At 38.9% G+C, this 25,179-nt stretch overlaps 1 protein-coding gene across 2 annotated transcripts in view; it reads right to left on the reverse strand.

Moving 5' to 3' along the window:
- PDLIM3 (PDZ and LIM domain 3) overlaps positions 1–25,179 on the reverse strand; it is a 33,956-nt gene that overhangs the window by 4,153 nt on the left and 4,624 nt on the right. The window contains exons 2-6 of one of the 2 annotated variants that reach the window (XM_003823481.5): positions 19,299–19,450; positions 17,635–17,719; positions 8,571–8,638; positions 2,593–2,856; positions 817–947 (exon numbers count right to left, since the gene is read on the reverse strand). In XM_003823481.5, the coding sequence (XP_003823529.2) occupies positions 817–947; positions 2,593–2,856; positions 8,571–8,638; positions 17,635–17,719; positions 19,299–19,450 (700 nt within the window). Of the gene's footprint in view, positions 1–816; positions 948–2,592; positions 2,857–8,570; positions 8,639–9,004; positions 9,193–17,634; positions 17,720–19,298; positions 19,451–25,179 lie in introns of both variants that reach the window. The other variant, XM_003823480.5, reaches the window with a different exon arrangement.

Consider the following 25,179-nt stretch of genomic DNA (forward strand, 5'->3'; position numbering starts at 1 on the left):
TCACATGGTAATTCTGTGTTTAACTTTTCCAGGAGCTGCCATCCTCTCCCAGGGTTGCTCTATGTTACCTTCCCATCAGTAATGCACAGGGTTCCCATTTCTCCATATCCTCACCAATACTTGTTATTCTCCATGTTTGCCACAATAGCCATCCTAATGGGACATTTTGCATTTTTGTGTGGCTTTTAAAGGACAGTCTATATCTTTTGGGCATGGAGAAGCCTAGGTCAGGGCAGGAGCCCTGAAGATGATGGGAGTGGGCTGGGGACCCACGTCTGTGGCTCACTGGCTGTGTGGCCTTTCACAAGGCCACCCGCCCATCTCTCAGCATCTCATTTGCTAAGTAGGGCAAATAATAGGCTCACCTCCCCAAGTTCCTGTGAGGATTACATGATACTGTATGCAAAATACTTTGCACAGAACATGGAACACAGTAAGGGTTTTTAGAGCGTTGTTTAGTTTTTGATGATGGTGATACTCCAGAGTGTGGGGGGGGGAGGTTGAGAAGTTTGACAACATTCATTTAAAATGATATCTCATGATTTGTAAGCTGAGCTAGCCCTTGACTACCATTAATGCAATTTGTCTTTGGTGTCCTTTTGTGACTTCACTTGGTGGCTACTTGGACATGTCCTGGAATCTCCTTTTTTGAACGAGGCACCGTCCATATCCCATCCTTCTGAGCAAAAATTCATTTGGCTCCCAATGAAAACCAAGTTTTAGACTTTCATTCCCAGTATGTTTGCTGTCGTTCCCGTCCCACCCCCTGCAGTGGCCTCTATCAATACGTTTCAGCAGGTGTCAGCAGCTGCTCACCAGAGCCATCGTCCACCATTCCCTGGAGCACTCTGAAGGAGCCCGACTGGCGAGGCTGTGTGGGCTCATTCCGATTGTCGTGGAGCATCCGGTACACGTCCGACTCGGGGGGCACCGAGGCTGTGGGCTCGCTGAAACACAGGCACGGCGGGAAGCATCGTCAGGCGCTGGGAGGCACCAGACGTGCAAGAGGCCACAGACATCAATACTCAGCCATTACTCTATGCACAGCCACTCCTGAACAGAGGTCTAGTATTTTCAAGTGAATCTCTAGTATAGTTAAAAGCATAATGTGAATTCAAATGGCTGCCTTGGAAATGTCATTGAACAACAAATCGGGGAGTCGCACCCACACTCCTCCACTTGGCAAAATACTTTGGAAGGAAACTAAAAGATAATTGTCAGGAAATAGTAATTAAGAAGAACAAGACTTGAGTCTGATGGATACATAATGATAGATGTGAACAAAATTAACTTTTCCCAGAGAAAAGGCAATATACACATGACAGAAAGTGCAGCAGTGAGCACTCAGATTATTCTCAGTCATCAAATTGTCGGTAAAATTCACATTCACTTTTGATATTAAACAAAAAGTATATGGTTTAATATGTTTTTAGTTTTAAGGCTAATTTGTTAACCCCTGGAAATAACAAGGGTATCATTTTACTTGTAAATTCTAGAAATTTAACCTCTCAGGGTTTGAAAGCCTGTAATGTAGAAACTTACATTTTTATATCTGCTATAACTGACTGCACTGTCTTTTAAAAATAGCCACATTAAAATTCATTTACAATAATGACAGCAGCTTTAACATGCTTTCTACAAATATATTCATAATAGACAATAAAGAATTTCATAATACTATATGTTAAGCACTACTTTATTATTTTATATCATTTTATTGCATTATCTAGAAAACATACTATCTGTAATATTTTTATTCCCTATATCATATTTGCAAATGGCTTTGAGATATCTTACACTACTATTAGTTCAATGTGTTCATCCCAAGGGATAGCTTTGGGATATCACTATTTAACACTCTGAAGCATTATAATAATTTAATTTATAAATAGTGATTCTGTAATAGTGAAAGAAGCAATAAGATTTTATCCTATAATAAATCTTTTTAATCAAAATCTTATGGCAAAAGTACTGTGAACAAATAGTTATAACAAAGAAAAAATTAGTCAAAAAGAGACCAGCAAAAATTAAATAGCTACATTAACAGCCTGAGGGTATTCACCTAAAAACCTTTATGCACAATAAACATTGTAAATGGGTAAATAATGACCTCTCCACAAGCTGCTATCAGAAGAGAGAAGAATCATCTCATAAAATTCCTCTAAACCTCCCACCTCCTTCCTAATTTTTGATCCCCAAAGGACAGACATAGGGTATACTAGATTATAAATAACTTTGAGAAGTATTACACCAGACATTTGTAAAGTACATTGTAGCTTTCGAGAGACATATACATTTGGTCCTTACCTGATTTCATTTTATTGCTATCTGACACATAAAGCTCTACAGATAATTCCTCAAATCACCTTTATCATCAAGCCTAGATATTTGCAATAAATCCTTAGTATTTTAAAAAAGCTTTTCACGTAGCTTTCTTTCCAAGCCTAGATATTTGCAGTAAATCCTTAGTATTTTAAAAAAGCTTTTCACATAGCTTTCTTTCCATTAAGACAATGTTAAAAGACACCTGTAAAGCTGACATTGCCCACGTGTTTAGTTAATATGCCCATGGTTCAAAGAGACTCATATTACCTCATCAAAGGTGTTTCCCCTAGGGCTGTTGAAACCTGACCCTGGAGTGTTTCCATAATATTGTCATCTGAGTACAATTGCATAGGTGTATTAAACTGAGCATGTACAATCTTCACACCAGGAAGTTCCATTTCCAAAGGAATGTTAGGGGCCAGCTTAGCCGCAACTTTCAAGTCACCTGGGCAAATGGTACTAACAGTACTGACAGAAGAAGGGGTGCTGCGTCCACTGCCACAGTCAATCCCGGAGGGAGTGCTGCATCCACTGTGTTAATGGATACACGTTACACAGAGATGGCACCGGGAGCCAGACAGTCCAGACAGAAGAACACAGAGAACACGTACAGAGAGGTTAAAAGGAATTGAAGACAAAAGTGAGAGGTGAATTACATCAAAATAAAACCAAATCTTGATTTGTCACTAGAATTTATTTATAAAGGGAAGATGGTGAAAAATTCATGATTGAAAAAAGTTTAATAAAATTAAAAGGTACAGGTGATACTGCATTTTTTGGCTCTGTTTTACTAGGCAATGTGTAAGTTGAGGGTTACATGTAGAAAAGTTGTATATGAAGTAGAAAAGATGCAGCTATCCTCACTTTTTAAAAATAGGCCAAAGACTTTAAAACTGGTCAATATCACAAGTGATGAAGGAAAATTACATTGGCTGGACATCCTTTTACATTTCTGAAGTGCAACATTTAAAATTAAAGTTTTAGTGAACACTGAATATGCAGCATGAAGATGCAATCACATATTTCGGCTCAACATTTCAAAATCAGAAGTATATTTCAGTAATAAAGTTGAACTTTAATTGAATAGTAATTGGTAACTTGTAGGTTTTATGGTACAGATTATGTTTTAAGGCTATCTTGTAAATATTTTGTTACTATTTTAACATTTTCTATTTTTACTCTTTAATTCTGTGAGGAGTATACTTTAAGACAATTGTTCAGTGGTTTAATACAAGCCCTAGAAAAAACCAATAAATGCTTATCACCTTGAAATTAATGATTAGAGGAGAAATAAGGCGGTGTTTCACTCTTTCGATGCTTATATTTCTTACATAGCTATTTTATGCACAATTTCAGAAGCACGCATCTATTCCCAGGCATATTTCCCTTTTCCTTTTAAAGATACATTTCAGGGACTTATTAAAACATCAAAGGCCAGTCATGCACATCGAAGAACTAGGGAGATTGCACATTCTATTTGGAAACTGGATAGGGGTCAGTTAACAACTGACATGCTAGTGACTAAAAAGTCCATTTTTCCACATGCATGAGAGATACCAAGAGATTTTTGTAAAAAAAGCATAGTCATTTAAGACAAAGCAAAAAGAAATATTAGTATTAATGTAAACATTTATCATACTTTCCAGTTAGTGTTGCCGTAAGCTCAAGACAGAGAATGGATATATATGGTGTGTTTACCGCTAAGTAAAGATTGTCTCTGGTCTCAAGTATGGCCCCATATCTGCATTTACTCTCTAGAGGTATTAATGCTAACTTCAGCCCATATAAAGATAAGAAACCAAAAGGTATTGAGCAGTAACTTTTTCTACTCCAGCAATGTTGCAGCCTGATTAGTCTGGAGAACTCATGTCACTAAATGGGTTTAAATTTTTTTTTTTTTTTCTCTTGTGCTATCCAGTTTAACTACCTACATAACCTAAACCAGACAGGTGAATACCAGCTTGCTCCTTCACTTCCTGCCTTTTGAGAACCTATTGAAAACCCAATCTGTACATTGTTTAGATCACATACCAAAATGTCAAGTGGCCTATTCACCATTTTTGTACGATCTATAGTGACTCTTGAAATGGACTTCAGCTGGTAAAATATGAGTACATTTTCAGTTGTAGTGCAGTTCAGTCAGGATCATGTGGATTTAACCTGAGTGTAATGAAGCTTATGAAATCAGTTTAGGGATTTGAAACACAGAGTTAAATCCTGGGAGACTTCGGCGTCCCAGTAATGAACCTACTCAACAAGCATTTATAACTACTCTCACCCTACTGTGTGCCAGACATAGTGCCCGTACTGGGTAGATAAACAATGATCAATTTAGAACTTTTACTTATGCCATCTTTTATAGCGGTTATTAGTAATATTTTTCTGCTATAAAAGCCATGTATAACTTTTGACTCCTCCAAAACTTAACTACCAATAGCCTACTGTTGAACCGAAGTTTTACAGATAAACAGTCTATTAGCACACAAATAGACTACTACCTATGTGTATTGTATACATTCATGGCAAATCTTTTTCTTAATTTTTTTGATATTTCAAGGCTACCATTAGTGACTTTTTTCAAATTGTCGCAAATCTCCAAAAATTTTTCCAACATATTTATTGGAAAAAAAATCCACATATAAGTGAACTTGCACAGTTCAAACCCATGTTCTCAGGGTCAACAGTATATGCATATTTGTGTACTATGTAATTTTAGTTAAACATGCATTCCCAGTTCCTTTATCAATCAGGCCCATGTCTATTAAATACATGAGAAATGAACCCTAAGCAAACAAGAATGAACTTTTATAAATTTCTGGGCCAATTTAAAAAGATCTTTTAAACTGATCCTTTAAGTAAACGACTTTTCATGGATTCCAGTCACTGTGGATATCACTGGGGATAGCATCGTGGGTCACCACGACCTGTTCCTGATGACCGGGAAAGGCAGGTGCTAATGAGATTTTCTGGGGTTGACTTAGTGACTTGGCAAGGCCACTTGTAAGGTTGATAACACACTCAATTACTTCATGCCCAGATACGTCATTTGACAGATTGCTAATTTCTCTGGGGTGTGTACAGACATTTTGGGGCATACTTCCGGAAGCAACTTGTCCAAAAACCACTCATAGGATTGTATTTTATCATTTGGATCTAAAATACCTTACATATGTATTTAATTGTAGCTTTACCCTTAAAAATTTTACATATTTGCATATGAAAACACCAGTCTTTTAAAAGGCTTCAGTTATGATGAAATAATCAAAAGAACTATAGCTAATGGTAAAACCCCAGGGAAATTGAGCTGTTAACAATTTAGCATGTCCAACTTACTACTTTTTTTTTTTTTTTTTTTTTGAGACAGTCTCACTCTGTTACTCATCTGGAGTGCAGTGGCGCAATCTTGGCTCACCGCAACCTCTGCCTCCAGCTTCAAGTGATTCTCATGCCTCAGCCTCCTGAATAGCTGCAATTACAGGCGTGTGCCACCATGCCCAGCTAATTTTTCTATTTTTAGTAGAGATGGGGTTTCATCACATTGGCCAGGCTGGTCTCAAACTCCTGACCTCAGGTGATCTGCTCACCTGGGCCTCCCAAAGTTCTGGGACTACAAGTGTGAGCCGCCATGTCCAGTACTAGCATGTCCAACTTACTTTTGATTAAAGAAGTTCATTAACAGTGTAGTTACAGGGTGACTATAGTTAACAACAATTATTTGTATATTTCAAAATAACTAGAGGAGTGGATGTGGAATGTTCCAAAGCACAAAGAAAGTTACTGCTCGAGGTGATGGATACCCCCAATTACCCTGATTTGATCATTACGTATTGTATGCATGTATCAAAACAGCACACGTACCCCATAAACATGTACAAGTAGAATGCACCCGAAAAAAACTACATTTGTTTTAAAAGTTAAAAACAAATATAGTTGTGGGCTGGTATGCAGCCACTCACAATTCCACCTTGATGAAGAATAGTTTGGTGGGAACAAAAAATTCAGAAGTTACAGCAAATAGTGAGGAGGGACAGGAAGAGAAGGAGGATGTTGGGGGAACTCTTATAATTCTTTTTTTTTTTTTTTTTTTTTGAGATGGAGTCTCACGTTTGTTGCAGTGGCATGATCTCAGCTCACTACAACCTCCGCCTCCCAGGCTCAGGAGATTCTCCTGCCTCAGCCTCCCCAGTAGCTGGGATTACAGGTGCCTGCCACCATGCCCAGCTAACTTTTTGTATTTTTGGTAGACATGGGGTTACACCATGTTGGCCAGGATGGTCTCGAACTCCTGACCTTGTGATTCGCCCACCTCTGTCTCCCAAAGTGCTGGGATTACAGGTGTGAGCCATCGCACCAGGCCTTATAATTCTTTAAGATTTGTGCACTGGCATCTGTTTTTTAAGCAAAACTTCTCATTTCTGTTTCTCTCCTTCTCTCTTCCAAATTCAGCTATATTAAAAGGTGTTACCTTCAAATGACAACATTATGAGTGGCTTGCCATTATCCCTATGTTTAAGTTAAAATGAAAATTTTTTTTAAAAGGTGATTATATACCTAGGATTCTCTGACTTTCCTGACTTTTTATAAAATTAAATGTTATAGGTTTTTAGTAAAGGCAGGATATGTGTTACTCTAACGTATCACTTTATTCAAGCCTTCTGAAGCCCCAGAGCTTGTGTGGGTGGACTCAGTCACACTAACCTGAAAAGAATGCAAGTGATTAATTTTACTATGCTTCTTTGGGAAGTTGTATATATTCAACAGTAAAATATCATATCCTTTTAACTTTAAATCCAGTGTTTTGTTATTGGGGTTGGGTTGGAGTGGGGAAGCTGTTGAAAGTGGAGAAACGGAAAAGATGCAGATGAGAACAGAGTAAGAACAAGGGAACACATAGAGAGAAGCAGGAGAGGACACAGAGCTGCCAGCATCGGGAGCGAGACGGCTCTGGACTCTTCTTGCCACTCGCTCAGGAAATGTTGTGCACCCTCAGGATTTGATTCCTTTATCCAGTGAGCATTTATTGGGCGTTTATTTTGTCTGTCTGTAGATGGTTGCTTATTGAGCATTTATTCTGTCTCATTTCTAGGTGCTGGGGGTATAATGTTGAGCCAGTCAGACCAGGCCCCTGCAGACACTGAGCTCACGTTCTGGGGGGGAAGATGTGTTTGCTCATGGTTGCCTTCTTAACGCCTTTCTCCTGCTCCTCTGGTCCAGGGCTCCTTTCTGGATCTGATATCACAAGAATTGTCTGGCATATTTTGAGACAATCACCTGGCTCTGCCTGTAGCTTCCTGAAAGGTCTGGACATGGCAATCATACATAAGGGATGACCTGCTATCCGATGCAGCTTATGACAGGAGTCATAAGCTCGGGTGTCTAGAGGGGCCAGGAGGTCACACATGTATGAAAATGGGCCGCGTCTCACACACTTAAGAGTGATGTGCATTTTGACAAGATGGTGAGTTTAAATGTTCTGTCTAAAGGCACTTAAATTCTTTTTTTTAAAAAACAAAAGAATTAAATAAAACATGCCTGTGAAATAAATCCACCTATGGGCCATCAGTTTGCAACAGCTGCGGTAAATCATATTCAATGTTCCTGTCGGAATCAATCCGGTCTAACCACCAGCTTCCTTCCTGTGGGCTGACTGGCTTAGCTGAGGTCAGAAGGATGGAACAGAGGTTTCCTGAAGTCACTGTTTCCTGATTTGGCAATACAGGGCATTATTTTCTTTCCCCTTAGGTTGGAGTTCAATTTCTAGAGAAGATATTTGAAAAGGATGATCTGAAGATGATCAGTTTCTCTACTGAGAGACGAGAAGGAAGAGCTTGCTCCTTATCATTCTGGCTTGTTCACCTGATTCCTTGCTCCTAATCGGGGCTGGTTTCCATGCTCGCTCCTGCTGGCAGGGCTTTCCTGACCTGGGATAGACATACTGACTGCCCGACTCAAAGGTCACAGTGTTCTGGATGGGATCCCCAGAGCCTCAGGGGTGTTCGCTATAAATACACGTGGTGATCGCATACAATTTCACAGCTCTGTCATCTTGTCAATATTTACCCTTGGAAATGCAAGTTATTTGGCTTCTGTTCTCTGCCAAGTGAGTTTGTTTCTTTTTGCTTTTGAAATAAGCTTCGCAATGAGAAAAGCCACTCCAAACATCTACCAGTTACTTTTCTTGATGATTAGTAAGAACTGATTTAAGAAGCATGCACTGCAAACTCCACAGTCTCAGCGCGTATGACCTGCTTCGGCCCGGGATCACGAAGGGTTTGGGCCGAATGTTGTGCTTGTGTTCAAAGTAGTTCCCGTCCTGCGAAAAGAAAGCGTTAAAAAGGCCCTCAGTGGAAGGCGGACACTGTTGCAGATGAGATTAAACGGACGATAGTTGTACAGGGAGGATCATTTACCACCAACTACTGTCATGACTAAGAAAGGCGATGACGGGACCAGGACGATGTCTTCTTTCCAACCATCTGTCCGCGAAACGGTCAGGCACTGGCGGATTGGACCCCACAACAATGAGAAACATGTTTTAGACGCTTGTCTTTAAAAGAGACATCTGATAGTGCCTTCAGGAAAGTGAAAATAAAACAGCAAGAGCTGGACTTTTGAAAAGAAAAGAAACCATGCTATCACTGTTAGGTACACTGCGGCCAGAACAGAGTCGGATACTTACTTTTGAGGCGAGCTAGGAATGAGACCCCGCAGCTGTCCGTGAAGCGCATCTTGTATATTGCTAGTTGAATAGAGCCCGATTGGCGAGTTATAGGAAGCGCTCACTACCTGTCTTTTGTCATCAATGTTTGCAGCTGCAACAAAAGGCTGGGCCCTTCTGTTGTGCGCGGTACCAATGGGTTTGAATTCCTGTACAATGGCAGACAAAATACACAGCCACACAGCGCACAAGAAAGCCATTAGTGAGCGAAACCAACAGCATCACTACTGTTAATAAAGGCATCTTTACCCACGACGAGATGGACGGAAAGATTAGAGGAGGAGTTAGCCATAAACTTTTCCATGGTTTTCTCTGAGCTTTACATGTGCTATATTCACCGATCAAATGTTAAGGTGAAAAGGAACTGACCTTATTTAACATATTATAAAATAATTTAAACATTGCACCTCTTATGTGCCCCTGACTTCTTCATCTATAGCTTTAAGAAATTCTAATGACGCAGTTGAATACAGACATTTTGTGTCAGAAATGGGATTTTTGGCTTGAAAAATATACTTAACATTTTCTCAAGTAGAATTTACATATGGTTTCTCTTCTATGGATACATTGATAAACTTTCCCCCATTTCGAGACATGAGGGAACAAAACAAGGAGAATGAGCATTTATGAATAATTAGCTACACTGAATCATTTAAACTAAGCCAGGTAAACTCGTTTTTAAAAACACCTTTTAAAAAAAAGTTCTTAACTTGGATTAAGCTATAATCTTAATTTTAGAAAACACAAGTGAAAGACTCTTTTTATGAAAGCGGGAATAACATATACAACCCCTCCCTTTATTGTAATGATTTCGTGTTGTGTGTTTGAAGACCTCTTCATGTTTACTCTAGTCCCCAAAAGATTAAAGTCAGTAATTCAGAGAGAGAAAATGTGTATGATTCACAGGAGGATTTTCACTTTATTCCTTGGGAAAACGACCAAACAGCAGAGTCCTCAACCCTGAGTTTGAAACATGTCTGAATGATCTAAAATCCTATAATTTTTTTTTAACGTGGGAATCATGTTTTCCAGTTTTTGTACACATTTATAATTTTGTAAAGCCTTTAAAACTTTTTTCTTCTAAGCAACAGAAGAAAACCAAAAGGGAATGCTCAATTACAGGTCAGCTGATTCTCTTTCCAAATCTTTTTTTTAAATATTTATTTATTTAGGAGACAGAGTTTCACTCTTGTTGCCCAGGCTAGAATGCAATGGCGCAATCTCGGCTCACTCAAACCTCCGCCTCCCCGGTTCAGGTGATTCTCCTGCCTCAGTCTCCCAAGTAGCTGGGATTACAGGCGTGCGCCACCACACCCAGATAATTTTTGTATTTTTAGTAGAGACAGGGTTTCACCACATTGGCCAGGCTGGTCTCGAACTCCTGACCTCAGGTGATCCACTTGCCTCGGCCTCCCAGAGTGCTGGGATTATAGGCATGAGCCACCGCGCCCAGCCCCAAATCTTTCTATTTGGCAGAATTAGTAAGATAAATCTTTCTAACAGTATTTTCCCTTACACATTCACATCAACTTCATTTACTTTCGTGAATGTGGCACCAGTGTTCCAGATTTGAAATCGTACAAACATATATAATTATTTGAAATAATACTGGAAAGAGATTATCGTCTTTAAAACATTAAAAGATCCTGTAATATTTAGTTTTCTCCTTTTCATTTCAGATAAGTTGTGGGTTATGCTTGTCTGTTGGAAAACAGACTGTCAAAAACAAAAAGAAGAAAGAGGAGGAGGAAAGAAAAGAGAGTGTCTCTCTTCCCTAGGTGTAAGACCAGAGTTTTCCATAGAAGATTCTTGTGCCTGAGAATATGAACAACTTCCCGTAGGGACCCCAGCTACAAAACGCTTTCTTTCAGTTCTTCTGAGTATACTCCTTCTTCTACTATCTAGGCCTATTGGCAAAGCTCACTTAACAAAACAAAAGTTATGCCAGGGCAATGGGGTGCAGCTTCAAATCCTAGCCTAGGAGCCTTTGACTCCACCCGCCCCAAATCTCAGGGGACCTGAGAATCTGTGATGGGGTAAAGAACAGCTTTTCTCTCACCAACCTTGGACAGCATATGTTAACAGCCTCCTGAACCCAAAAAGAAGGTCTGAGTTGAATTCCATTTAGTCTATGATTTTGTAGTGTGATTGAGTTGGCTGATATCTTGTTCACTTAACTTTTTTCCTTCATAATAATGGCTCACAGCCAAGGAGTTGATTAACATTATTGTAGCTGCTCTGAGGTAGAATGACCCAAACCATCAAATGTAGCTTTAGAAAAATGCCTAATCCTAGAGCCTGTGAAAATGTGTGTAGCTAAACATTTATAAATGGTGCAATCTAATTGTTTTAGCTGATTTATTAGTGAATTTGGATTGGCTGAGTTTTGTGATTAACCAGTATAATTAGCCATTATTATGGCATGAAAAACTAGAAATAATTGTAAGTAATGACAATGGCCATGATTCAAGCCTTTTTGATATGAGAGAAGACAGCACACTAATTGCCTAACTGCCTAGTTAAGTTTTGGTGGATTACAAGTCTCTCAGGCTAATTAAAGAATCAGGCAGTACTGAATCACTTAAGTTTTGTGGAGCTTAGTTTTTTTTTTTTTTTTTAAAGAAAGTAAGTCCTGCCTTAAAGTCTTGGTAAATAGAATTGAATTAATAAAAACTAACATAATATAATGGCTTTACGGAAAATACCTCTGCCCTTATTTCTTCTTAGCCTTAAGATGATAATTAAATATAGGTAGTGTTGTCCTGTAAATAAGGCAACTTCTCTGAAAATATTTGTGCATTAATAATCTCTAGTAGAATTTCTAAATAGCAGCATGTAAGTTAATCAGCTCCAAGCAATTTCTTTGCAATTTTCGGTTTTGGTTACACATATATTGCAAAGATCACAAATGTGTAATTTGTTAAAAAAAAAAAACCAACAACCTCTATTTTACATTCAGATCATAAAAGGAAGTGTTTCTAATACAGGCTGCAAACATTTTTATTTAGGCTTTGCAAAGCATTAGTTTATGGGCTTTTAGAGTCATTCCAAAAAGCACAATGAAGTGTATACACCAAAGGTTACCAAGAAATTTAAGTGGGGCACTGAGGGGCAACATTCTATCCAAGGCTTACATCATCGTTGATGGTCAAATGTAATCAAAAGACAAAACCAATTAGAAGTCCGCTGTTCCACTTTAATTCATTTTTATTTTTCCTGGAAAAATCACAAGTAACTGAAAATGCCAGTTAAAAAAGTGTATACAACAGTTAATATAGTCCAGCTCTTGTGTTTATTCTATCTAGAAAAAACCACCCAAATAATTCTTATTTCTTAGGAATTCAATATGTAATTATTCCCTTAATGGATACATTTAAAATTTTTATTTTAAATGTTAGAGGCTTATATTAAGGAACAACATTTTGAATTAATGGAATGCTAGAGCTGCCCCAGTGAAAGCTAAGTAACTTGACAGAACTCTGCTGATGTTAAGATCCAACCATGGACAGCAGTCTCCCATGTCCTTGGAATGACCTCAGACATGACAGCAGTCAAAGGCTTCACCTTTCAACTTCTTACTTGGAGACTGCTCACAGATAAAGATTCAGATAATCTTTATAATTCCGAACCATCTCCAACAGAAACAGTATGTTTGATTCATAGATATACACACATATATGTATACACATATATATTTATATATAATATGTATACATATGTATATATAAAATCAAATCATATATATATGAAAAAATGGTGGGCATATAAGAGAAACAAACTGTATGAAGTGATCTTATATTTGATCAAGGCATGATGAAGAAATTATATTTCATCATGTTTGAAATTTAGAATCACTCCCTCCTCATACTCACCCCTCAAATGAACAGTAAAGTCACCCTCATCATCATTTTTTCTCCAGTGAGCAGTTTCAAGTGTTCCCCATCTCTCACTGGGAAGAGCTTGAGGAAATGGTGACTATGAAAGCCTGTCTTATATGGGCTGCCTTCCAGTTACCAAAACACTTTTTATTTGTGAAAATAAAAATGACTTTATCCCACACTCTTCTTGACTGTGTATGTAAACTCTATTATCTTCTCTGGCAAGGATGCAATCCTTTTTATGGAAATGGAGACAGCTTTCTTCTTATTTAGATAAGAACCATTTTTGTTTCTGAAAGCATCTTTCTTGTATTGTGACAGGCACAGTATACCTTTGAGTTGTTCCACTAACATTAAGCAAATATGAGGGTTATGGTTTGAGAATGTAAGCTTTGAAAAAGGACAAAGAGCTTCATTAACATACTCTTAGTCAAGAGCAACACTTCGTACTAAAAAATGGACCATTTTGTCTATTTTTGTACAGAAAAATAGATTGTGTTCAGGATTGCATGGAAGGCATTTATTCAGGTACTGGGAGTTGATCTAAACAACAACTAACGTGCCCTTTAAGCCTAAGATTCAAGTCTAAACTCACAGAAACAAAATTTAGCTATTTGATGATAGCATGGAAAAATTATTATTATTATTATTTTTGAGACGGAGTCTTACTCTGTTGCCCAGGCTGGAGTGCAGTGATGCGATCTTGGCTCACTGCAACCTCCACCTCTTGGGTTCAAGTGATTCTCCTGCCTCAGCCTCCCCAGTAGCTGGGACCACAGGTGTGTGCCACCACATCTGGCTAATTTTTTGTAATTCTAGTAGAGACAGGGTTTCACCATGTTGGCCAGACTGGTCTCAAACTCCTGACCTCAGGTGATCCACCTGCCTCGGCCTCCCAAAGTGCTGGGACTACAGGCGTGAGCCACCATGCCCGGCCACATTTTTTAAATCTAGATATTAAAATTTTATATCAACTATTCCTATAACCATATAAGAAAATGTCTCCTTAGCTTAAACCTATTCACAGGGAAAAAAAACACCCCAGAAATAAACATACTAATATTTAATATCTGTGGCTGGGCTTGGATGGTATAGTTTTTTCCCCAACAAATAAGTGAGAAAGTGTATTTTATTCCAATGTCAAAGGTCACATAACTTACAATAAATGTTTGACTTGGGTTGAGAAACAAAAACTCAAATTTCATATTGTTCCATGGCCTTTTGCTATTCATCTGCAATGACATCTTGAAGCATGATAATATTAATGGCATTTGTTTCTCTAACTGACACGTATTTGCTGTCCAGAAGATTGCTGTATTTGCAGACTTGTCATTTTGATAAAAAAGAAAAAGACATCTTTTTTGCACAGCTTTGTATTACTTAGAAAAACAAAAAACCCTATAACCATAGCTTAGCTTTTCTCTAGTCTCAGTCCACAAGTGAAACTCACTGTTCGACTTTTATCAGCACATTTTGTTCTGGTTACACTAAAGGATTTTTGGATAGCAGGAGATACACTGCAATTTAGTTATTTTTGTGTAGGGAATGTCTGTCCTGAAGTACCAAGTTACATAAACTGGCCGTGCAGAAATCTGGCCTAAGAGTCTCATAAGGAGTAGAAATCCTTTGGTTCATTAGTAGAACTGAATTGTTCTTATCTTGGAGCATTTCAAACACCGGCCTCTTGGAGAGGATGTCAGTAAGAATTAGTCATGACGCAAAGTCATGGAATGTTTCAAGGCTCCATCTGACTGGCTGCTATAGCCCTTAACCTAATCTCAACCTTTAAAAAAAAAAAACAATTTAATCTCCTTTTTCTCATTTGTAGTATTGTAAATATTCATATTTTCTAACCCCCAAATGTAGGACACAAGGGCTAATACATGCTTGACAAGAGGTCAGAGTATTTAAAATTAGGATTATGCCTTAAAATCCCATCCTTAGAATAACCATAGTCATAAATTAATACTCATAGACTTGCAATAGAAGCCTATGCTAGAGCTACAACTTGGAAAATTACCCTTAAACTCCAATTCTGGAGAGATGTTAGCAAAACGCGGGCTCCCATCCTGGTCTAAACTCACTTTGTGCTTAGTAAATACTTGCTGAATTACTTACATGCTGGGGTGAGGGATGCAACCATGATGAAGGATCACTGGGGATTTGGTACTTCGGTCAGATCTATCTAGTTGGCCTCATTTCTTGCATCTCATATTAACGAAATTGGGTTTAAAAATTAGGAGAAATTCTTGCATGGAAAAATAATTTGCAAAGGATGCAGTGCAATATTGGATGTGTGCTGTGTAGGGAAAAGGAAATGCAGAGTCCCATCTGGTTGGTCCAGGTAATGATAAGAGGCTGAGTGGTCAATAAGTGCATGTCTATTGACTTTAATTCTTAAAAGCACCATATAGTCTCTTTTTCTCATGTGTCACCTCCAGGTGATAAATTGATGATGGTGGGAGGAAGCAGGTCAGCCTGGGCATCTCTGCAAAAGGCTAGATACAAGTGAGAACTCTACCTTAAGAACTTTCCTTTTTTCTTCCACTATTTTCTTCTAGCAAAGAAAATGTTGACTAGAGGTGTCATTATTCACCAGCCCACCTAGTATGTCAGGGGGAGTCGCCATCAGCATTCAGATCCCTTCTCATTATATTTATTATCTGTGCCATCCATTTTCTTTTGCTCACTTACCCCAAAGAGCAAAAGTCTTACCTAGCCTAAGTATCCCACTCAACTTTTTCTTTTTTTTTTTTTTTTTTTTTTTTTTGAGACAGGGTCTTGCTCTGTCACCCAAGCTGGAGTGCAGTGGTGCCATCACAGCTCACTGCAGCCTCGACATCCTGGGCTCAAGCACTCCTCCCACCTCAGCCTTCCATGTAGCTGGGACTTACAGGTGTGTACCACCATGCCCTGGTTAATTTTTAAAATTTATAGAAATGGGGTCTCACCATGTTGCCCAGGCTGGCCTCAAACTCCAGGGCTCAAGCAATCTTTTTGCCTCTGCCTCCCAAAGGATTATAGGTGTGAGTCAATGCGCCTGGCCCCACTCAACTTTCAAGATTACTTTCCATGCAACAGCTGAGAGTGATGGCAGAACACCATTTTGAGAACTGGCTCCCAGGACAGGTCCTGGCAATGTTAGAAAATGCACAGCTCATTTTTAGGCCCTCCAGTTCCTTTCATCCATTTGTCAGCTATTTATTGAGCTGTGGGCTATTTATTGAGCTGGAGGGACTCAGAGGGAAGACAACAGCCTCAAGCTTCCTGCCTTCGTGAATATATTCTCTGTCCTGCTCACTCCTTTTGGGGCTTATTTTCTCCTACTTTTGCTTTTAGTGGATTTTAGATTCAGACTCTACCTTCCCTTTACTCAAAACTCTAGGACAACAATCTAATAAACTCACTTCCTCTAAAGATTACATTACTCAGGATCCTTCTTCTCCTGGAGAGATTATATTTTAACTGAAAATAAAGCTTTGATCCATTTGTCATGACCCTCGTAATTGCAACGAAGAAGGCATTCCTAGCCTCTAGGATGTCCTATCACGTAGGCAGCTAACTATCTTACCAGCAAGAAACGCCAGGAGACTTTCGGATCCCAGCCTGGGGTGGGGGTGACGTACTGATAATAAGGACAGCTACCACTTGAGTATTTCTATGAATAACTCAATGTGCCAACTTCTTTGCTTGTATTATTTTATTCTAATTTTTGAGAAGCCCTAGGAGATACATGTACTGATGTTATTCAACATCTTTTCACAAAAGAAATCAGAGGCTTACGGAGACAAGTGGAAAACTTGAAGGACAAATTCAGGAGTTGCTTTTCTTGAAAGGGGAAACACTGCTAAACATAAATTACAAATACGTTTTCAGTTCCCTTTCATCAGTTATATAGAACAACTACATGCTGGGAATATCTAATCAGTTTAGCAGGAACATGTGTTTCAAAAGGGATGGTAAATTCATGTATCTGTATCTCTAAACCTTTAGAGCTTCTATGTAGGGGTCACAAAATGCTTTTCTTAATTAGATTTCTGAGTACATCACAATCAAGATTTGATTTAATTTCAGGTTTTTTGGACCTTTTGAAAGTAGACATAGATAAGCATCAGATGATTAGTTTAGTTTATTACAGTTGCCTCCAGAGAAAACCCTTTGTCTTTTATAATTCAGCTGTAACGGCAGAATATCACCATCATCACACTAGGCAACACTCTTTTCTTAGAGGAAATTTAATTATAGAATCCCAGAAATGAGAATTAAAGAAGAATGCAGAATGAGATCTGGGTGAACACCTCGAAGGATTGAAATTCACAGTAACAGTAGATTGGAGACACCTGTTTCAAATGGCAGACCTTATTTTTGCTTTGCTTTGTTTTAACAACTTAAACTCCTTAGATTACCTCACGGTCATTTCACAGAAGTCCATCATAAGAAATGAAAAAATAATAAGTGGACTCTGTAGATTTAGCCAAATTCTTTCTGATGGGAGCATATTTTGTCTTTCAACAAGATGTTCACATAGGAACACTTCTTTTTCTTGATGTAAGAAAACACGGATCATATAAATTAATCTCGGAGAGGAATGACAGACAACAGCTTCATAGGTGGCTTGTTCCAATTTTTCTATTTGTCTCTTCCTCCCCTTGGAAGGCATCCCCATGATTTAAAAGGAAATACAGTGTGTATCATTTGCTCTAAAACGCATACCTGTGGTTCTGATTCTAAGTTGATTTTGAAAGGATGGGCTTTCCCATCTTCAGATACTTGTGGAGACCATAAGTGAGTTTCTCCCCTGGAAATAAAATAAAATTTGTAAACTTCAAATTCTAATGGTACTTTCAGTTTTAGCATACTTTAATTTCCCCTTATGTTCTTATGTTTGTGAAAATACTAGCAACCCTCACTAACTTATGCAAAACAAATTTTTTTTTTTTTTTTTTTGCTGATTATTCTGTATTTTCCCACATAATTAGTCTTCCCCCCCGTTTTTTTTTCTTTTGATGTTGTCTCCCTCTGTCAAGCAGGCTGGAGTGCAGTGGTGAAATCTTGACTCACTGCAACCTCCTCCTCCTGGGTCCAAGCGATTCTCCTCCCTCAGCTTCCCAATAGCTGGGATTACAGGTGCCCACCACCACGCCTGGCTAATTTTTGTATTTTTAGTAGAGCCGGGGTTTCACCAGTTGGCCAGGCTGGTCATGAACTCTGGACCTCAAGTGATCCGCCCAGTTCGGCCTCCCAAAGTGCTAGGATTACAGGCGGGAGCCACCACACCCGGCCGAAGTCGTACATTTTTAATGTCCTTTTGGGTACGGCAGACTAGATAAAACTTGCCTGGAGTACACTGCGCAGTTTCTGGAGGAAGGAGGCCTGCAAGGCATGTGGGAAACAGGAGAGGGAGACTCTGCAGGCACACTCTGCAGATGACCACCAGGCAAGCTCCCTAGACCTCCCTACTTCCCTCCAGTCCTACTGAGGCCACTGCAGAAGACAGTGAGTGATCTGCCAGGTGGATTTGTTACTGGCATCAAGGAAATGTGCTTTGTCCAACCCTTCTCATGCACCTGCCTGGGACCTAGCGGCTCCTAAGGGACTGTGTGCTCGGCATGAACACAGGTTATGCATAGAGAGTGAAAGAATCTATTTCACCCCAAGGAAACAGCAGATTGGTGGATTGATTGATCCTTCTGTACCACAGCAGGGAAAACTGTGAGTACAATCATAACAGGATAAACACACACTAACAACCACTATAACAAATTATTATTATCATGGTTCAGTTTTGGATCAGGGATCTGATGGCAAGAGATCAGGCTCAATTTCTTAGTGTTTTTGGGGGGTAGGGTCAGAAACGTCTCAGTATTTCACATGCCCACGTGCATATGCACTCTCACACCTGTTAACATTCTTCTGGGCTGAATTCTGTACAAAACAGCCAATGGCAGACAGGATATTAGCAACCAGTTTTTAATATAATTACAGTCGGGCAAGTCAAGAGATTATTTCAGGGGAATCTCTCCATTCCATTCCATTCTCTACCACACTGAGAACAGTGATATAACTAGTTGTGTTGTTCAGTGTTTATGTGGCTAATAGTTCTATTTTCATAGTTAATTAACTGGGTTATTACTGGAACAAATTCTTTTAGCCTCTTTTATTATTCTAACATTCCAGAGAATCCTTTCTAGAAATGATTTGTCAACAACTGCTAGATTGACTGACTTTAGTAAAGAATTAAGTAGCTGATATATAAAAAGTCAGCCAAAATACTAGGTCTGTGGCACTCCTTGCTGGGAGGATGAAGTTATTTATAGTTCTGGTTCAGGTTCTCCGGCAAAACAGATCAGATTTAAGCACCATTAGTTAAGAAGCACCTGTCAATTTTGAGACACAGCTGGTGAGCTGCTGCTTTAATCCTGTCCTGCGCATCAGCATGAGTCATGGACTCTGTCCCAAAGCCGTCAATAGCCAGGATGACATCTCCAGGACACAGGTTGGCAGCTGCCGCCTTGCTTCCTGGTGTAATCTGGAAGAAATCATGGCACTATTTAAAAACCAACATCCCGCAGTATCTTGAGTTTTGTGCCTGACATTTGTATTTCAGCCTGGTAACACTTTAAATGTTTAATTGGGCAGAAAGACTGTAAATCTAACTAAAGATAACTCTTAGTTGGTCAGTTGAGTTAGGTCTATTTTCTCATCCTGTTGAATGATTTTGTTTCTTACTAACCACATTTCATATCCTTGTATCTGTTACTCTCTTTTAAAACATCTTACATAATTCCCAGTGTGAATCATACATTTTTTTGTTTTAAAAAATTATTTTTTATTTTTCATCACCCAGAAGTCTCTATTTGGGAATAGAGTTTTACTATATTTAGGCATCTTTTATATTCAGGTTGAAACTGCTTTCAATCCAAATATAGCAATCCTTACTATTTATCATCTTTAAAATTCACGTAAGAGGCATGCAATGGACTGTTTATCTCCCCCCAAAACTCAAATGTTGAAATCCTAACCACAATGTGATGGTATTTGGAGGAGGGACTTTTGGGGGGTAATTAGGTCAGAAGTGAGGAGCCCTCATGAATGGGATTAGTGCCCTTATGAAAAAGGCCTCAGAGAGAGCGCTCAGCTCTCTTGCCTCCAATAAGGAGGAAACAATAACAAGTGAGGTGTCTGCAACCCAGAAGAGTTTCCTCACCAGAACCCAACCATGCTGGTATCCTAACCTTGGATTTCCGGTCTCCAGAACAGTGAGAAATAAATTTACGTTATTTATAAGCCACCCAGTCTATTGCACTTTGTTTAGAAATCTGTAGAGACTAACAAGAAGAGGCCAGATAATACACAAAATTATAACTTCTCTTGAACCCTTCAGAGAGCTGAAGTCACAGGGCAATAAACTTGAAATCTAAGGAAAGACAGGCGCCTTCAAGCAAAGGCAAGACATGAGCACAGGCTCACCTGCATGGAGCAGGGCATGGAGGAAAATGGGGCTCCCATACTAGCTGTTATGAAGAATTCAGCTAAAATTATTAACAAATTGCTAAAGATCCAGTGTGAGTTAACATGAGCGTACAGAACTCCCGGAAACCACAGACACAAAGGAAGTTTGTATTCACTCATGGTCTCTTCTCCACGAATGAAGGACAGATGAAACAAAACTAGCAAGACAGTAGATTTTGATTAAACCATAGCAGCAATTACATTAAATGTAAATCATCTAAACACATCACTTAAAAAACAGAGACTATCAAACTAGGTGAAGAAGTGAGATCCAATTTTATGCTGTCCACATGTTTTTCAGGGGCAGGAATAAAAGAAATACTTAAGAACACAGAATATGGGGAAAATATGGTTTCCCATACTTAAAAATATTTAAAAATAGGAAGTTTGTAATTATTACTGTTGAATATTCAGTTAAAGTCAATGATTCTTTTGATCAGTATACCTACTCCCAATTTTTCTGGGTAAATCCCAACTATACACCTCTGTCTAGACCTCACATGGGTCTTACCTTGCCTACTTCTCTCATATCATCTTACATTATTCCTGCTCTCCCTCATCCATGGTGCTGTGGCCATTCTGATTTCCTTTTAGTTCCTCATGTAGGCCAAGCTTGTGCCCTTTCTGGGGGTTTTCATGCACTCTTATTTCTGCCTGAAATGCTTCCCTTACTCTTCACCCCTTCTCGACCTTTAGGTCTAGGTTCAAATGCTGCATTCTCAGAAAGACTTCACCAAACATCTGAAGTAGCTTCTCTAGTCCTTCCCTCATCATTTTTCACCATTACATCCTATTTCCTTAATGAAAATTATTTGTACTTTTATGTTCGTTTATTTACTCGTGTATTGTCTGTCTTCCCAACTAGACTGGATGCTCTTGAGGATATGTACAATATGATGTATATTTTTAATACTTCACAGTGTATACCCCAGTATTTAGAATAATTGAAGAATCAATTAAAAAGCATTTGTCAGAGCTTATATAAAAAACAACTAGTCCCTATATACCCAAAGATTATAGCTTTTAATGTCAACTTGTCATTGCTATGTTTGCGAGTTTCTACTAGAGCAGAACAATACATACTACTATCAAATCTCAAACTGCTCCAGGAAGAAACTAGATTATTTCTAATGCTTTATTTAGGGATCAGTAATTCATTTGCTTTTTCTTTATTTGCTTATTCTAGCTATCTAATTGTGGTTCTAAGGAAGATACAAGTTCATCTGAATAAATAAAATTGCTAAAATAATAAGTTGTCTTGTGTCCTGGATCTTCTGTCTCATTACTAAAATGTTTATTGTACTCACTTTATTTCTATGATCACCTCACTGTAGCTATCACAATGATTTCCCAGTAGGAACAGTTAATAGAAGCTGGGTGAAGACAACTGGGGATTATTATATCTTAGCCTTTGGGAGGCATTTCATAGCCGTTTTCCATTTAGAAACATTCTCAGACCCAGAACTGTTAGTAGAACAAAAGTTTCCATCCCCAAAGTGACTTGTAAGGATAAAAATAATCTTAAACTTTTACTTTTCTCTAATTTTTCAAAATCAGTATTTTCTATTTTTAAATGTCTAAGACTAGAATAATTTTCTTTGAGTTAAAACACAGGGCCAGGCATGATGCCTCATGCCTGTAATCCCAGTGCTTTGGGAGGCTGAGGTGGAAGGATTGCTTGAGGCTAGGAGTTTGAGACCAGCCTGGGCAAAATAGCAGGACCCTGTCTCTACAAAAAAATATATTTTTAAAAAGCTAGGCATAGTGGTGCACACCTGTAGTCCCAGCTGCTCAGGAGGCCGAGGGAGGAGGACTGCTTGAGCCCAGGAGTTTGAGGCCACAGAGAGCTATGATTGCATCACTGCACGCCAGCCTGGGCAACAGAGGTTAGACCTCCTACCCTCACCAAAAACAAAACAAACAAACAAACAAACAAAACACACAAGCAGGTGTATCTCAACATATTTGCTTTTAGAGCCTAACTTAGCTTTTCTAATATACCTCAATAGAGTTAAGTTATGTAACACTCAATTCTGATTTGGAAAAGTGTAACTTTTCTTTTAGCTCTGGTTAGGATGAGTGTAAGGTGGGATGAGTGGAGGTTTGTTTCTGCATGTGTCCACACTAATTTTAAACACACATCTGAACAATAGCTTTTCATTATCTAAGTCCAATATCTATTGATATCTAGAGCCATACCACTGATATTGGACTTAGATAATGAATAACTATTGGATATCTAAGTTGAATATCTTAGATACTGAATATTACTAAAATTTACTAACAATATTAATACTAAATAATACCATCTTATACTTATGCAAAATGTTACATTTGCAAAGCTCCTTCTCACACCTTTGACCATTACAACTCTCTAAGACAGGCTGGACAAGGAAAACTGGCTCTGGCTTTCAGAGGAGAAGAGGTGTCTAAGTAACCTGTGGCTTTGCTGCTGAGCAGCTGTACAGCTATGTCACCAGCTCCTTCAGAAGTCAGCTAGGACAGGTGGTTGATAGTGATGGCCAGATCCCACTTCTCATTTTGTATTCAACCTGGTTATTGCTGTCCTGAGACCTCTAAGGAGAGAGTTGATAAGAAAAAGGAAATAGAGAGAGGAATGAGAGAGAAGGAGAAAACATGATGCCTTTACTTTTTCCTCGTTTTCAAGTTCAGCGAGCCCAGTGATCAGAAAATGACTGCGAAATTGGCCTGATTTTACTAAGTTAAACGATCTGTTTTCCCTGCATTACTTTATATTATTACTTTATTGCATTATTATATTCTTTCCTTATTATATTACTTTGTATTAGCATGCACAGTTTATTACTGTTTTCCCAAATTAGGAGAAGAGAGAGCCGAAATGAGGCATAGTGTTTGTCAGCGGATTATTTTTTATTTAGGTTCATTAGCGTCTCAAATGTCAAAAGTACCAGAGAGATCATTGAACAGGGTACTGCAGTGAATCACTTAGCACCATGTTTTCAAACTTGTGTGATTATAAGAATCACCTGGGGCCCTTGCTGAACATTAAAGGCTCCAGTCCTATTCCAGATGCTCGGAATCAGGAACAGAATCTCTAGGAGAGGAGCCAGGGAATTTATGCTTTTAACAAGCGCCTCAGATGATTTCTGTTATTCACATCAACTTATATTACTTGGATCTGTTGGGGAAAAAAAAGCTAACTGAAAACACAGATAAAGCATCTATAATGTCCTATTTATGTGGAGACGTAAGGCAAGCCCGAGACATGGTCCTGAGATGATGTTTCTGTTAATAAAAACGACTGAAATAGTTACGGAGCAAGACAAGCACACACTGAAGCACTGCACGGCAGGCACGGACCGAAATCATGAGAAACCCCATTGTTCATTCTCCATCCCTGGCAAATAGACTCCGCGTGCCTCCTTGGCATCCACAGCCCTGCAGCACCTGCCTGCCAAAGACATTTCTAGAGCCACACCCCACACTGGTTATATTAGAATCTCTGCATGCACCTGGGCATGGGCGTGTTCAGAAGTCATATGGGCGGCTTTAACATGCTGCCAGGGCTGAGAACCATCACTGTATTACTATTGAGAACTATTATCTCACGTAATTCTTGAGACAATCTTACAACATAGTTATCTCTTTTTAAAAATGAGAAAATGGATGCTTGGAAAGTATAAGAAGCTTGGTTAGGGTCCCACATCCTGAGAAAACCTGAAATTCCCATCTGGGTCCGCCTCGCTCTATAGCTCAGAATCTTCTATCATCTCACATTGCCTCTCCTGCAGGTAATCTTTCCTTCAACACCTCCTAGCTCTTTGACCATACTTTTCTTGCGGAATTCTGGATAGGTTGTATGATGGCAGTTCATATACATGTTCCTTTTTTTCTGCTGATATATTATCTTCTCAGGGGTTAGAAGCCCATCTAAGCCACAATTATATGCCCACAGTGTCTTTCACATACAAGACATTCTGCACACAGTAGATACTTGTGGGATGTATGAGTTACACACAAACCAGTACTTCCACGTAGACACGGTCTGTGTTAGAACAAAATTGAATAGGTTTTTATTTACATCAACCTTTCCACTACATTTGTGTTTTACCCTGGAAAAGAACTGCATTCCATTGCAAACAGTCCTTTCTAAAAGTTTAAACTTCAAAGGTAGTTTATATTACATGAAATTTCAAAAGTAGTTTATGTTAAAGTCATACACTTTTCTATCTTAAAGCCTGCACAAATTAGGAACACACTAACTTTTTCTATATTGGTACTCAAGCTCATATAGCATTCTCAGTTATAATAATCTTGATCTTGGATGTGCTCTGCTTAGGAAGGAGGGAGGAGTGAAGAGGGGGAAGAAATTTTAGTGAGAAAAGACACACTGGCATCAGATATAGACAATCATTTTATATCATGTACACAAAAGAAGCTTGCCCTGTACACTAGCCTCCCCTTATTCACGGTTTTATTTTCTGCAGTTTCAGTTATCCGAGACCAACTGCAGCCTACAAATAGTAATTGGAATATTTGAGAAGTAAACAACTCATAAGTGTTAAATTGCAGCTGTGCTGAGTAGCGCGATGAAGTCTTACTCTGTCCCACCTGGGTCGTGGATCATCCCTCTGTCCAGCGTATCCACATTGTCTATGCTACACTCTTCACCTGTAAATCACTTCGAAGTCTTAGTTATCAGATCGGCTGTCACAGTATTGCAGTGCTTGGGTTCAAGCTACCCTTATTTCACTTAATAATGGC

Source organism: Pan paniscus, chromosome 3, assembly GCF_029289425.2.
Source record: "Pan paniscus chromosome 3, NHGRI_mPanPan1-v2.0_pri, whole genome shotgun sequence".
NCBI classification, from domain to species: domain Eukaryota; kingdom Metazoa; phylum Chordata; class Mammalia; order Primates; family Hominidae; genus Pan; species Pan paniscus.